Source organism: Schistocerca nitens, chromosome 6 (assembly GCF_023898315.1).
Source record: "Schistocerca nitens isolate TAMUIC-IGC-003100 chromosome 6, iqSchNite1.1, whole genome shotgun sequence".
Lineage (NCBI taxonomy): Eukaryota > Metazoa > Arthropoda > Insecta > Orthoptera > Acrididae > Schistocerca > Schistocerca nitens.
This window is the reverse complement of record NC_064619.1, coordinates 448,771,751-448,788,637: the sequence shown is the minus strand read 5'-3', so window position 1 is coordinate 448,788,637 and position 16,887 is coordinate 448,771,751. Positions and strand designations below refer to the sequence as shown.

Genomic DNA, 16,887 nt, shown 5'->3' with positions numbered 1-16,887 from the left:
AATCCTCATCGAGGTATCTGTAAATTATAATAAAACAGACAAAGGACTTGGACTAATTTGTTGTGTAGTGGTTTCAGAAATATACAATGGCACAGGCATTCAAAGTGACATACCTCACCAGCATTGAGAACACATCACAACATTATCGCCCGGTGGTTGTGGTCTACACTAGGACAGATGTGATATGAGATATACGTGATGATATCATTTAATAAATGTTAAACTTCTCTGAAAGTGGAGAACTAACGTAGCTGGAGGAGGGTTGGGAGATGAAACAGCCATGATCTGTTAAGGAATGATTTTGGCATTCACCTGAATTTCTTTAGTGGAAGCATGAAAAGGTGTATCCGGTGTACAAGTAAACTTGTGTTAATACTCCACATGCTGGTGAAGTTAAATGACTTGAATACATTAGCTGCAAAAGTATGTAAATTTACTGTGCAAGAATTATATTTGAGATGGGAAATAAAGAAAAGTAACACACAGCACACTACAAAAATTACTGTAGTTTATTATTACAATATTTTGCAACATCATATTGAAGTTATCTGTTGAAAGTAACAACAGTTTCCTAGCTGAATACTTCGTCTATTTTTTTGTCTTTTTCTTTTTTTCACTTTCTTTTTTATCTTGAGTTTTCTTAGTCTTCTTCATAGACTTTGTAGTGTTTAATGTTTTTCCTACTTTTGTTTTCTTCTTATGTTTTGTTGAATCATCCTGATGTCTTGACTTCTTTTTTGCTGGTTCATCTTCCTCATCCTGAAAGAAATACAGGTTGTCTTATTCAAATTACATGTTTTGGAAAACATCCTACCATTTTGTGGATTCTTATCTTAATGGAGATTAACAAATTTAAATTGAATAATTACAATTAACAAATAATTATTCAAAATATTTTTAAAATGAACTAAATGAACTAAAAAGTATAAAATAAATTTCCTAGGCCCATACAGATTTCTAAACCTATACAGATAGTCCAGAAAATTTGTGCTTATGAGTTTTTAAGACCCATGACAACACTTATAGTTCACCCAAGTCACTAACAATTTTATTGTACTGCAAATGTTATTACATGTTGTATGATTTTTTCAAAGAAGCTAATCTCTATGCTACTTGCTATTAGCTACCGCATGCGCCCCACATTTTTGTTTTAAATTTTGTAACTATTGTCACAGCTATTAAAAATGTGTTATATTAAAAAGTTTTTTAACTTAATAATTGTTTTCTGCTTTTTAGTCTTGCGTTTGGAATTTTTCAATCAATTTCAAACATTCTGATGAGATTACAACAGACACATGGTAAATTTCACATTTATTTCAGTTTCTCTTCAGATAAGTCAAACAGTGTATTGCTTCTTTCTATGCATACACCTCGAAAAGATAATGAAGGTAAACATTAGGGAGAGTCAAGCACATGTGGGGGCTTACCAACAATCATTCTTAACATAAAACACTCGTGACTGGAACAGGAATATGAGGAAATAGCAGTGGTCCATAAGAATACCCTCTGTCACACTCCAGGCAATAATGCAAGTTAATATTGCATTTTTATCCAGTTCTGAGTTATGTTCACAGTTTCAAATCTATAGCTCATCATGAAATTAGTTTAAAATAATTGCAAAATTACTACCGACTAGACAAACAGGCAGACAGAAAAACAAAGTACTCTCCGCCACACAGCAGATATGGAAGTGTAGCTCATCAGGAGTTAGTTTGAAATCAATTTCAAAACTTGTAACCCACAGACAAACAAACAACAAAGCAACCTAATAAAAACATGATTATAAAGGGAAGATAGTAACTCAAATGAAGGAAGAATTCATGAGAGGGCTAGGAGTAAGCTGACTGATACCATGAGCATTTACTTGAAATAACAATATAACATACCAAACTGAAATTAGAAACAGTATATCCCGTTTATCATGTACCCTCCTTTATATTTCTTACTTGTAGCAAATTTTGTATTGCAATTACCCATAGCTGTAGAATTGAACCATGACAAATCAGACTGCTTCAGCTGTATGATAAATCTTTATGTCTAATCCAACTAGTTCCACCGCATTAGAGGCACATCTTTAGGGATATAGCAGTATGTAAACAAGAGTAACAATAAGAAAATATGCTGTTCCACATACATGGAACTGTGTAGCAAAAATTATGGACTCATATTTATAATTTATTCTAAACAATAAGCAGTGGATGACCCAACATCCTTTCGTCTCATTAAGATAAAACTTATCTGTCAGAAGATACGTAGTCCAATTTAAATAAAGCAGAATTCAGGAACATCATTTGATACACAAAAACTAAAATAATGATTAAGTGGCAAACCAAAGGTATGTTAAAGATAAAACAAATGATATATCTAGGCGATGAAAGTTACATTCACACTGGCAAGGTAAAATAAATCTTAAAGCATATCTTGTATGATTTTATGATAAGTTAAGTTTAGATAAAATGTTGCTTACAAAACAGACTGTCGTGAAATAAAAGGACTGAATAAAGGGAAACATAAAATCTTTTATAGACATACCTAAGGCTTGACATTATCGTGACAACATGAGGTCCACAGTGACTGGCTAAATGTACGGAAGTGAACCAGCGCCAAAAAGAAAAACAGGCGCATGCTTTTAAGAATGTATGCAATGGAAGATGACATGGAATAGAATCATTAACAGTGGCAGAGAAAGTTAGGTTGCATCTTTACAAGTAATTTTACATGTGAAAGGTAGAAGAACCTAAAATACTATTGTTGTTTTATTTTGAAAACAAGGAGACGACCAGGTATTGCAGAATACAATTATAAAATAAAAGAAATTGTGTAGGACTTCAGCAATAAATCTCTGCACCTCCACTGCTAACTTCACATCTTATACTGCCTGTATTTATATGGATTATCGAAGATCCAGTCAATGTACTTTAAGATATCTGCACTGTCTGCCTTCACAGTTTCACGATGAACACTTAACCAGAAATTAAATTACTGGTCTCTTTATACTTTTTATTATGACAATATGATGAGGACATCGAAACACAGCTGTTTTTTGCATCGTGGTAGGTGCAATTCACTGACCCCAGCCTCAATAATTCAATTCAGAGGAAATTTTGATTATCATGCTTCCTAAAATAACCATCACAGTCTAAACACACTGTGCTATCATTGTCTTGTTTTAAGAGCAAGAAACACTGTATAGCAATTTGGGACACATCTACATCTATGTGATTACTTTGCTATTCACAATAAAGTGCCTGGCAGAGGGTTCAATGAACCACCTTCAAGCTGTTTCTCTACCTTTCCACTCTCAGAGGGCACACGGAAAAAACAAGCACTTAAATTTTTCTGTGCGTGCCCTGATTTCCCTTATTTTATCATGATGATCATTTTTCCCTCTGTAGGTGAGTGCCAACAGAATGTTTTCGCAATCAGAGGAGAAAACGGGTGATTGAAATTTCATGAGAAGATCCCCTATTTCGCGACAGAACAAAGCGAGCCGCCCTTCTTTGAAATTTTTCGATGTCATCCATCAGTCCCACCTGATGCGGATCCCACACCGCACAGCAATACTCCAGAATAGGGGTGACAAGCATGTGTAAGAAGTCTCTTTAGTAGACCTGTTGCACCTTCTAAGTGTTCTGATAATGAATCACAGTCTATGGTTTGCTGTACCCACAACATTATCTATGTGATCGTTCCAATTTACGTTATTTGTAATTGTAATCCCTAAGTATTTAGTTGAATTTACAGCCTTCAAGATTTGTGTGACTTATCGCATAATCGAAACTTAGCGGATTTCTTTTAGTACTCATGTGAATAACTTCAACTGCCACTTTTCGCACCATACAGATACCTTATCTAAATCATTATGCAATTCGTTTTGGTCATCTGATGACTTTACAACACGGTAAATGACAGCATCATCTGCAAACAATCTAAGACGGCTACTGAGATTGTCTGCTATGTCGTTAATACAGATCAGGAACAACAGAGGGTCTATAACACTTCCTTGGGGAATCCGGATATTACTTCTGTTTTACTCTATGACTTTCCGTTTATTATTACGAATTGTGACCTTCGACAGGAAATCACGGATCCAGTCGCACAACTGAGGCAATATTCCATAGGCACGCAGTTTGGTTAGAAGACGTTGTGAGGAACGTGTCGAAAGCCTTCTGGAAATCTAAAAAAAATTGAATCAATTTGACATTCCCTGTCGATAGCACTCATTACTTTGTAAGTGTAAAGAGCTAGCTGTGTTTCACAAGAACAATTTTTTCTGAATCCATGCTGTGTGTCAATAAATCATTTTCTTCAAGGTAATTCATAATGTTCGAACACAGTATATTTTCCAAAACCCTACTGCAAATCGACATTAGTGATATGGACCTGTAATTCAGCGGATTACTCCTACTTCCCTTTTTGGGTATTGGTGTGACTTGAGCAATTTTCCATGCTTGAGGTATGGAACTTTCTGTTAGCAAGCACTTTCATATAATTGCTAAATATGGAGCTCTTATATCAGCATACTCTGAAAGGAACCAGACTGGTATACAATCTGGAGCAGATGCCTTGCCTTTATTAAGTGATTTAAGCTGCTTTGCTACACCGATGATATCTATTTCTATGTATCTCATCTTGGCAGTTGTTCTTGACTGGAATTCAGGAATATTCACTTCATCTTCTTTCGTGAAGGAGTTTTGGAAAACCGTGTTTAATAACTCTGCTTTAGTGGCACTGTCATCAGTGACTTCACCGTTGTCGCACAGTGAAGGTATTGACTGAATCTTGACACTGGTGTGCTTACGTATAACCAAAATCTCTTTGGGTTTTCTGCCAGATTCCAAAACAGAGTTTCGTTATGAAAATTATTAAAAGCATCTCGCATTGAAGTAAGCATTATATTTCGAACTTCTGCAATACTTAGCCAATCTTGGGGATTTTGCATTTTTTTTTTAATTTGCCATGATTTTTTTGCTGCTTCTGCAACAGTGATCTGACCGATTTTGTGTATCATGGGGGATCAATACGATCACTTATCAATTTATGTGTTATATATCTCTCATTTGCCATCAATACTATCTCTTTGAAATCGTTCCACATCTTTTCCATGCTTACATGATCAGATGGGAAGGAGTGGAGACTGTCTCTTAAAAAGGCACTAAGAGCATTTTTATCAGCTATTCAGACTAGCAGCAACTGCCTTGTGCTCACTAATCCCTGTATTTGTTATGATACTCCCTGTTTGTCCAGGATTATTTGTTGCTGACAAGGGAACCTCCCCATCGCACCCCCCTCAGATTTAGTTATAAGTTGGCACAGTGGATAGGCCTTCAAAAACTGAACACAGATCAATCGAGAAAACAGGAAGAAGTTGTGTGAAACTTGAAAAAAAAAGCAAAATATACAAACTGAGTAGTCCATGTGTAAGATAAGCAACATAAAGGATAGTCAAGCTAAGGGTCGCCGTGGTCCCGGGGTTAGCCTGAGCAGCTGCGGAATGAGAGGTCCTTGGTTCAAGTCTTCCCCAGAGTGAAAAGTTTACTTTCTTTATTTTCGCATGGTTATGATCTGTCCATTCGTTCATTGACATCTCTGTTCACTGTAATAAGTTTAGTGTCTGTGTTTTGCGACCGCACCACAAAACCGTGCGATTAGTAGACGAAAGGACGTGCCTCTCCAATGGGAACCGAAAACATTTGATCGCAAGGTCATAGATCAACCGATTCCTCACAGGAAAACACGTCTGATATATTCTATACGCCACTGGTGACGGCATGTGCGTCACATGACAGGAATATGTTGTCGACCCACCTAACTTGTGCACTTGGCGAATGGGTAAAAGGATTCTTCTACCTTGCCCGATTTAGGTTGTCTTGTGGATGTGATAATCACTCCCAAAAAAGTGATGAAAACATAAGAGTTTGTCACGTAAACTGAAAATAAATAATTAAACTTTTCACTCGAAGGAAAACTTGAACCAAGGACCTCTCGTTCCACAGCTGCTCACGCTAACCACGGGACCACGGCACTCCCGAGCTCACACTCCCCTTGATGTTGCCTATATTGTCCATGGACTACTTAGTTTGTATATTTTGCTTATTTTTTCATAGTTCCACACAACTTCTTCTTGTTTTCTCGATTGATCTGTGTTCAGTTTTTCAAGGGGGGTGCGATGGGGAGGTTCCCTTGTAAGAGATCAAGTATGATTTCACAACAATATATGCTTCGAGTGAGCTCATGAACAAATTGTTCAAAATAATTTTCTGAAAAAGCATTCAGTACAATTTCAGATGAAGTTTTATGCCTGCCACCGGCTTTAAGCGTATAATTTTTCCTGCATATCGAGGGTAGATTGAAATCACCACCAACTATAATTGTGTGAGTGGGGTACCTATTTGAAATGAGACTAAAGTTTTCTTTGAACTGTTCAGCAACTATATCTTCTGAGTTGGGGGGTCAGTAAAATGATCCAATTAATAGTTTAGTCTGATTGTCAAGTATAACCCCTACCCATACTATTTCGCAGGAACTATCTACTTCAATTTCACTACAAGGTAAATTACTTCTGACAGCAATAAATACTCCCCCACCAACTGTATTTAATCTATCCTTTCCGAACACTGTTAGGTTGTTTGAAAAAATTTCGGCTTAACTTATTTCTGGCTTTAGCCAGCTTTCCGTATCTATAACTATTAAAGCTTCTCTGCTTTCTACTAGGGCTTGGAGCTCTGGTTCTTTCCCAATACAGCTACGACAATTTACAACCACAATACCGATCGTTTCTACAACTACTGTTCTGCCCCCTTTTAGACGGCCACCCTTTCTGCGGTTTCCTGAGACCAGTCCTATCCAGCTACCCGTGTAGCTGCTTCCTGTGAGTAGTGGACTCCTGACCCATTAAGCAGAACCCAGAACCCCACCACCTGATGGCGCAAGTCAAGGAATCTGCAGCCTACAAGGACACAGAAACACCTGAGCCTCTGATTCAGACCCTCCACTTGGCTCTGCACCAAAGAGCCACAGTCAGTTCTGTCGATGATACTGTAGATAGTGAACTCCGCTTTAATCCCGCAAGCAAGACTGGCAGTGTTCACCATTTCCGCTAACCGACCGAAACCAGAGAGAATCTCCTCCGATCCAAAGCGACACACGTCACTGGTACCGACTTGGGCCACCACCTGCAGTTGGCTCCACCCTGTACTCTTCATGGCATCTGGAAGCACCCTATTCAGTACTCTTCATGGCATCTGGAAGCACCCTATTCATCCTATTCGTATCCAGAATGCCCCCGCCCCCTCCCCCCCGGTGCACACAGAGTGCACACTGGCTTTCTTCCCCTAAACACATAAACAGCATTTTCAAAATTATAACAGGATTACAATGTATATAAGAAAGATAGCACAGTAGCATTCTTTGACATCCGTGTTTTCCGAAAAAGAAGATACAAGTTTGGAAAAAAAAGTATAAAAATATTAAAGATAAGAATAGCTTAAAGTGGATCCACTCTCACATCTGAAATTAGATGATCTGAGACGGTGATATTTCTGTGGCAGAATGTTAACAGTCCATAGTCTAGTTGCAAAAACATCAATTTCCATTAGTAATCATGCGCCAACTTGTGCTGTTTCAAATGAGGCTATTAACTGACACTCAAACAAATGGTACCTATAACTGGTGTCTAGGGGCACAAAGAGTTTTTTTTGAGGTTAAATTTCACCTTACACTGACAAAAGCTGCAAGGAATGAAATACGGGATGCCATGAGGGAACTGTAATTGTATATTCACACAGGTGCATACTGGAAGGGAGTTATATGCAATACCCACAAACTGGTGAAGCCAACTCCGGTGTGGTACTGACTGGCTCAAACACCCAGTTTCATAGTAGAATCATTGTCAATATGAATGTCTTTGGTGACCAGGCGCACTCACTCTCTCTCTCTCTCTCTCTCTCTCTCTCTCTCTCTCTCTCTCTATATATATATATATATATATATATATATATATATATATATATATATAATAGAGGGAAACAATCCACGTAGGAAAAATTATTCTGCCCTGAAATGAGATCCATCCTTCGTGAAATCCTCCCCACTCCACCAAGAGTGTCTTTCCGCTGTCCACCTAACCTTCGTAACCTTCTAGTTCATCCCTATGAAATCCCCGAACCACCTTCCCTACCCTCTGGCTCCTACCCTTGTAACCGCCCCCGTTGTAAAACCTGTCCCATGCACCCTCCCACCACCACCTACTCCAGTCCTGTAACCCGGAAGGTGTACACGATCAGAGGCAGAGCCACGTGTGAAAGCACCCATGTGATCTACCAACTGACCTGCCTACACTGTGACGCATTCTATGTGGGAATGACCAGCAACAAACTGTCCATTTGCATGAATGGACACAGGCAGACAGTGTTTGTTGGTAATGAGGATCACCCTGTGGCGAAACATGCCTTGGTGCACGGCCAGCACATCTTGGCGCAGTGTTACACCGTCCGGGTTATCTGGATACTTCCCACTAACACCAACCTATCCGAACTCCGGAGATGGGAACTTGCTCTTCAGTATATCCTCTCTTCCCGTTATCCACCAGGCCTCAATCTCCGCTAATTTCAAGTTGCCGCCACTCATACCTCACCTGTCATTCAACAACATCTTTGCCTCTGCACTTCTGCCTCGACTGACATCTCTGCAAAAACCCTTTGTTTTTAAAGATGTCTGCTTGTGTCTGTATATGTGTGGATGGATATGCGTGTGTGTGTGAGTGTATACCCGTCCTTTTTTCCCCCTAAGGTAAGTCTTTCCGCTCACGGGATTGGAATGACTCCTTACCCTCTCCCTTAAAACCCAAATCCTTTCGTCTTTCCCTCTCCTTCCCTCTTTCCTGACGAGGCAACGGTTTGTTGCGAAAGCTTGAATTTTGTGTGTATGTTTGTGTTTGTTTGTGTGTCTGTCGACCTGCCAGCACTTTCATTTGGTAAGTCACATCATCTTTGTTTTTAATATAAACAAAGATGATGTGACTTACCAAATGAAAGTGCTGGCAGGTCGACAGACACACAAACAAACACAAACATACACACAAAATTCAAGCTTTTGCAACAAACTGTTGCCTCATCAGGAAAGAGGGAAGGAGAGGGAAAGACGAAAGGATGTGGGTTTTAAGGGAGAGGGTAAGGAGTCATTCCAATCCCGGGAGCGGAAAGACTTACCTTAGGGGGAAAAAAAGGACGGGTATACACTCGCACACACACACATATCTATCCACACATATACAGACACAAGCAGATATATTGTGTCTGTATGTGTGTGGATGGATGTGTGTGTGTGTGCGCGAGTTTATACCCGTCCTTTTTTCCCCCTAAGGTAAGTCTTTCCGCTCCCGGGATTGGAATGACTCCTTACCCTCTCCCTTAAAACCCACATCCTTTCATCTTTCCCTCTCCTTCCCTCTTTCCTGATGAGGCAACAGTTTGTTGCGAAAGCTTGAATTTTGTGTGTATGTTTGTGTTTGTTGTGTGTCTGTCGACCTGCCAGCACTTTCATTTGGTAAGTCACATCATCTTTGTTTTTAGATATATTTTTCCTACGTGGAATGTTTCCCTATATATATATATAGATATAGATATAGGGAAACATTCCACGTAGGAATATATATATACGAAGATGATGTGACTTACCGAACGAAAGCGCTGGCAGGTCGATAGATACACAAACAAACACAAACACACACACAACATTCAAGCTTTCGCAACAAACTGTTGCCTCATCAGGAAAGGAAGGAGAGGGAAAGACGAAAGGATGTGGGTTTTAAGGGAGAGGGTAAGGAGTCATTCCAATCCCGATATATAAAAACAAAGATGATGTGACTTACCGAACGAAAGCGCTGGCAGGTCGATAGACACACAAACAAACACAAACACACACACAAAATTCAAGCTTTCGCAACAAACTGTTGCCTCGTCAGGAAAGAGAGAAGGAGAGGGAAAGACGAAAGGATGTGGGTTTTAAGTGAGAGGGTAAGTAGTCATTCCAATCCCGGGAGCGTAAAGACTTACCTTAGGGGGAAAAAAGGACGGGTATACACTCGCGCACACACACACACACACACACACACACACACACACACACACACACACACACACATATATCCATCCACACATACACAGACACAAGCAGACATCTCACAAGCCGACATATTTAAAGACAAAGAGTTTGGGCAGAGATGTCAGTCGAGGTGGAAGTGAAGAGGCAAAGATGATGTTGAATGACAGGTGAGGTATGAGTGGCGGCAACTTGAAATTAGCGGAGATTGAGGCCTGGTGGGTAACGGGAAGAGAGGATATATTGAAGAGCAAGTTCCCATCTCCGGAGTTCGGATAGGTTGGTGTTGGTGGGAAGTATCCAGATAACCCGGACGGTGTAACACTGTGCCAAGATGTGTTGGCCGTGCACCAAGGCATGTTTCGCCACAGGGTGATCCTCATTACCAACAAACACTGTCTGCCTGTGTCCATTCATGCGAATGGACAGTTTGTTGCTGGTCATTCCCACATAGAATGCATCACAGTGTAGGCAGGTCAGTTGGTAAATCACGTGGGTGCTTTCACATGTGGCTCTGCCTTTGATCGTGTACACCTTCCGGGTTACAGGACTGGAGTGGGTGGTGGTGGGAGGGTGCGTGGGACAGGTTTTACACCGGGGGCGGTTACAAGGATAGGAGCCAGAGGGTAGGGAAGGCACTTTTGTGGTTCTTCTGTGGGGGATTCTGGGTTCGAGGGGATGAGGAAGTGGCTCTGGTTATTTGCTTCTGTACCAGGTCGGGAGGGTAGTTGCGAGATGCGAAATCTGTTGTCAGGTTGTGGGTGTAATGGTTCAGGGATTCCGGACTGGAGCAGATTCGTTTGCCACGAAGACCTAGGCTGTAGGGAAAGGACCGTTTGATGTGGAATGGGTGGCAGCTGTCATAATGCAGGTACTGTTGCTTGTTGGTGGGTTTGATGTGGACGGACGTGTGAAGCTGGCCATTGGACAGGTGGAGGTCAACGTCAAGGAAAGTGGCATGGGATTTGGAGTAGGACCAGGTGAATCTGATGGAACCAAAGGAGTTGAGGTTGGAGAGGAAATTCTGAAGTTCTCCTTCACTGTGAGTCCAGATCATGAAGATGTCATCAATAAATCTCTACCAAACTTTGGGTTGGCAGACCTTGGTAACCAAAAAGGCTTCCTGTAAGCGAATCATGAATAGGTTGGCGTACGAGGGGGCCATCGTGGTACCCATGGCTGTTCCCTTTAATTGTTGGTATGTCTGGCCTTCAAAAGTGAAGAAGTTGTGGGTCAGGATGAAGCTGGCTAAGGTGATGAGGAAAGAGGTTTTAGGTAGGGTGGCAGGTGATCGGCGTGAAAGGAAATGCTCCATCGCAGTGAGGCCCTGGACGTGCGGAATATTTGTGTATAAGGAAGTGGCATCAATGGTTACAAGGATGGTTTCGGGGGTAACAGATTGGGTAAGGATTCCAGGCGTTCGAGAAAGTGGTTGGTGTCTTTGATGAAGGATGGGAGACTGCATGTAATGGGTTGAAGGTGTTGATCTACATAGGCAGAGAGACGTTCTGTGGGGGCTTGGTAACCAGCTACAATGGGGCGGCCGGGATGATTGGGTTTGTGGATTTTAGGAAGAAGGTAGAAGGTAGGGGTGCGGGGTGTCGGTGGGTTCAGGAGGTTGATGGAGTCAGGTGAAAGGTTTTGCAGGGGTCCTAAGGTTCTGAGGATTCCTTGAAGCTCTGCCTGGACATCGGGAATGGGGTTACCTTGGCAAAGTTTGTATGTGGTGTTGTCTGAAAGCTGACGCAGTCCCTCAGCCACATACTCCAGACGATCAAGTACCACGGTCGTGGAACCCTTGTCCGCCGGAAGAATGACGATGGATCAGTCAGCCTTCAGATCACGGATAGCCTGGGCTTCAGCAGTGGTGATGTTGGGAGTAGGATTAAGGTTTTTTAAGAAGGATTGAGATGCAAGGCTGGAAGTCAGAAATTCCTGGAAGGTTTGGAGAGGGTGATTTTGAGGAAGAGGAGGTGGGTCCCACTGCGACGGAGGACGGAACTGTTCCAGGCAGGGTTCAATTTGGATGGTGTCTTGGGGAGTTGGACCATTAGGAGTAGGATTGGATCATTTTTCTTCGTGGCAAAGTGATATTTCCAGCAGAGAGTACGAGTGTAGGACAGTAAATCTTTGACGAGGGCTGTTTGGTTGAATCTGGGAGTGGGGCTGAAGGTGAGGCCTTTGGATAGGACAGAGGTTTCGGACTGGGAGAGAGGTTTGGAGGAAAGGTTAACTACTGAATTAGGGTCTTGTGGTTCCAGATTGTGTTGATTGGAATTTTGAGGTTTTGGAGGGAGTGGAGCTGGAAGTGGGAGATTGAGTAGATGGGAGAGACTGGGTTTGTGTGCAATGAGAGGAGGTTGAGGTTTGCTGGAAAGGTTGTGAAGGGTGAGTGAGTTGCCTTTCCGGAGGGGGGAAACCAGGAGATTGGATAGTTTTTTGAGGTGGAGGGTGGCATGCTGTTCTAATTTACGGTTGGCCTGTAGGAGGATGCTCTTAACAGCTGGTGTGGATGTGGGAGAGGAAAGATTAAGGACTTTTATTAAGGATAGGAGTTGACGGGTGTGTTCTTTGGCTGAGTTGATGTGTAGGTGAAGGATTAGGTGGGTGAGGGCAATGGATTGTTCATTTTGGAACTGGTATAGGGACTGATGGAAAGAAGGGTTGCAGCCAGAGATGGGAACTTTAAGTGTGAGGCCTTTGGGGGTAATGCCAAATGTCAGACAAGCCTGAGAAAATAGAATATGGGAGCGTAATCTGGCTAGGGCGAAGGCATGTTTGCGGAGGGAATGTAAATAAAACTTAATGGGGTCGTTGTGGGGGTGTTGTGAGGGTGACATGGTATTAGATGGTGGAAAGTGTAAAATGAGGCTGAAATGAAAATGAAAATAAAAATATATGGGGAGAGATAGAGGTGAACTGGAAAGTAACTGGAGATCTGGTGTGAAAAAAGGCGAGAAGATGTTGGTTACAGCTGGGCTATGTTGGACTTGGGTTGGTAGACAACGATGTGCACAAAGGTTAGGTGATTGTGTTGCCGCCAAAACACGTTACAGGACGGAGAAATTCGGGAAAATTTCGAAAAAACTGCGTGTAATATATTAAAAGCAGTGGTTTTGTTGAGGCAGATTATGAAAATGAGGCTAACAATTGTCTGACGAAGAAATAATGACGTTAAACCCTGTGGGAAGCGGATAAAAATTATCAGTGATGTGCGAAAAACGGAAATGGAAATAAAGCGAAAGTTATTAGAATTATCCGAAATGGTTGTTTAAAAGGTGCAAGGAACTGTTTGTGAACTAGAAATGGTGGATTTTATAGCGGCGGTAGTGTTGAAAGTGGCAAAAAATTTTTTTTGGTTATGGTTTGGAAGTGGGTTACGTATTACTGAGTATATATAGGCGGGATAAAATTGTATAGCAGATTACGGTAAAAAGGAGAAGGTGAATACAAAGTGAAACTACTGGCAAAAACAGAAAGAGAAAATAAGACGACAGAAAAGATTTCGAAATGCAACAGTGACAATAACAAACGTAATTGTTGGGTTCAAATTACTGATATCAATATAATAGAGGGAAACATTCCACGTGGGAAAAATATGTCTGCTTGTGTCTGTATATGTGTGGATGGATATGTGTGTGTGTGCGCAAGTGTATACCCGTCCTTTTTTCCCCCTAAGGTAAGTCTTTCCGCTCCCGGGATTGGAATGACTCCTTACCCTCTCCCTTAAAACCCACATCCTTTCGTCTTTCCCTCTCCTTCCCTCTTTCCTGATGAAGCAACCTTGGGTTGCGAAAGCTTGAATTTTGTGTGTATGTTTGTGTTTGTTTGTGTGTCTGTCGACCTGCCAGCACTTTCATTTGGTAAGTCACATCATAGTTAACCTTTCCTCCAAACCTCTATCCCAATCCGAAACCTCTGTCCTATCCAAAGGCCTCACCTTCAGCCCCACTCCCAGATTCAACCAAACAACCCTCGTCAAAGATTTACTGTCCTACACTCGTACTCTCTGCTGGAAATATCACTTTGCCACGAAGAAAAATGATCCAATCCTACTCCTAATGGTCCAACTCCCCAAGACACTATCCAAATTGAACCCTGCCTGGAACGTTCCGTCCTCCGTCACAGCGGAACCCACCTCCTCTTCCTCAAAATCACCCTCTCCAAACCTTCCAGGAATTTCTGACTTCCAGCCTTGCATCTCAATCCTTCTTAAAAAACCTTAATCCTACTCCCAACATCACCACTGCTGAAGCCCAGGCTATCCGTGATCTGAAGGCTGACCGATCCATCGTCATTCTTCCGGCGGACAAGGGTTCCACGACCGTGGTACTTGATCGTCGGGAGTATGTGGCTGAAGGACTGCGTCAGCTTTCAGACAACACCACATACAAACTTTGCCAAGGTAACCCCATTCCCGATGTCCAGGCAAGGCTTCAAGGAATCCTCAGAACCTTAGGCCCCCTGCAAAACCTTTCACCTGACTCCATCAACCTCCTGACCCCACCGACACCCCACACCCCTACCTTCTACCTTCTTCCTAAAATCCACAAACCCAATCATCCCGGCCGCCCCATTGTAGCTGGTTACCAAGCCCCCACAGAACGTCTCTCTGCCTACATAGATCAACACCTTCAACCCATTACATGCAATCTCCCATCCTTCATCAAAGACACCAACCACTTTCTCGAACACCTGGAATCCTTACCCAATCTGTTACCCCCGGAAACCATCCTTGTAACCATTGATGCCACTTCCTTGTACACAAATATTCCGCACGTCCAGGGCCTCGCTGCGATGGAGCAATTCCTTTCACGCCGATCACCTGCCACCCTACCTAAAACCTCTTTCCTCATCACCTTAGCCAGCTTCATCCTGACCCACAACTTCTTCACTTTTGAAGGCCAGACATACCAACAATTAAAGGGAACAGCCATGGGTACCACGATGGTCCCCTCCTACGCCAACCTATTCATGGGTCGCTTAGAGGACGCCTTCTTGGTTACCCAGGCCTGCCAACCCAAAGTTTGGTACAGATTTATTGATGACATCTTCATGATCTGGACTCACAGTGAAGAAGAACTTCAGAATTTCCTCTCCAACCTCAACTCCTTTGGTTCCATCAGATTCACCTGGTCCTACTCCAAATCCCATGCCACTTTCCTTGACGTTGACCTCCACCTGTCCAATGGCCAGCTTCACACGTCCGTCCACATCAAACCCACCAACAAGCAACAGTACCTGCATTATGACAGCTGCCACCCATTCCACATCAAACGGTCCTTTCCCTACAGCCTAGGTCTTCGTGGCAAACGAATCTGCTCCAGTCCGGAATCCCTGAACCATTACACCCACAACCTGACAACAGATTTCGCATCTCGCAACTACCCTCCCGACCTGGTACAGAAGCAAATAACCAGAGCCACTTCCTCATCCCCTCGAACCCAGAATCCCCCACAGAAGAACCACAAAAGTGCCCCACTTGTGACAGGATACTTTCCGGGACTGGACCAGACTATGAATGTGGCTCTCCAGCAGGGATACGACTTCCTCAAATCCTGCCCTGAAATGAGATCCATCCTTCATGAAATCCTCCCCACTCCACCAAGAGTGTCTTTCCGCCGTCCACCTAACCTTCGTAACCTGTTAGTTCATCCCTATGAAATCCCCAAACCACCTTCCCTACCCTCTGGCTCCTATCCTTGTAACCGCCCCCAGTGTAAAACCTGTCCCATGCACCCTACCACCACCACCTACTCCAGTCCTGTAACCCGGAAGGTGTACACGATCAAAGGCAGAGCCACATGTGAAAGCACTCACGTGATTTACCAACTGACCTGCCTACACTGTGATGCATTCTATGTGGGAATGACCAGCAACAAACTGTCCATTCGCATGAATGGACACAGGCAGACAGTGTTTGTTGGTAATGAGGATCACCCTGTGGCGAAACATGCCTTGGTGCACGGCCAACACATCTTGGCACAGTGTTACACCGTCCGAGTTATCTGGATACTTCCCACCAACACCAACCTATCCGAACTCCGGAGATGGGAACTTGCTCTTCAATATATCCTCTCTTCCCGTTACCCACCAGGCCTCAATCTCCGCTAATTTCAAGTTGCCGCCACTCATACCTCACCTGTCATTCAACATCATCTTTGCCTCTTCACTTCCGCCTCGACTGACATCTCTGCCCAAACTCTTTGTCTTTAAATATGTCTGCTTGTGTCTGTATATGTGTGGATGGATATGTGTGTGTGTGTGTGTGTGTGTGTGTGTGTGTGTGTGTGCGTGTGCGTGTGCGTGTGCGTGTGCGTGTGCGTGTGCGTGTGCGTGTGCGTGTGCGTGTGCGTGTGCGCGTTTACCCGTCCTTTTTTTCCCCCTAAGGTAAGTCTTTCCGTTCCCGGGATTGGAATGACTACTTACCCTCTCCCTTAAAACCCACATCCTTTCGTCTTTCCCTCTCCTTCCCTCTTTCCTGATGAGGCAACAGTTTGTTGCGAAAGCTTGAATTTTGTGTGTGTGTTTGTGTGTCTATCGACCTGCCAGCGCTTTCGTTTGGTAAGTCACATCATCTTTGTTTTTATATATATTTTTCCCACGTGGAATGATTCCCTCTGTTATATATATATATATATATATATATATATATATATATATATATATATATATATATATCTGCAATTTTACAGAGATGATAATCAGGAGTTAATTGCAAAGACAGAAAAACCGACAACCTAAATTCCATTTTTTATTTTAGAATTTGAGCTGCTGGAATATGAA

At 42.6% G+C, this 16,887-nt stretch overlaps 1 protein-coding gene across 1 annotated transcript in view; it reads right to left on the bottom strand.

The window, feature by feature from the left end:
• Nucleotides 1-491: 491 nt before the first annotated feature.
• LOC126262736 (ribosomal L1 domain-containing protein 1-like) overlaps nt 492-16,887 on the bottom strand; it is a 70,117-nt gene continuing 53,721 nt past the window's right edge. Inside the window, exon 10 of the mRNA XM_049959544.1 lies at nt 492-759. Coding sequence (XP_049815501.1) covers nt 589-759 — 171 coding nt within the window. The 3' untranslated portion in view covers nt 492-588. The remainder of the gene's footprint in view (nt 760-16,887) is intronic.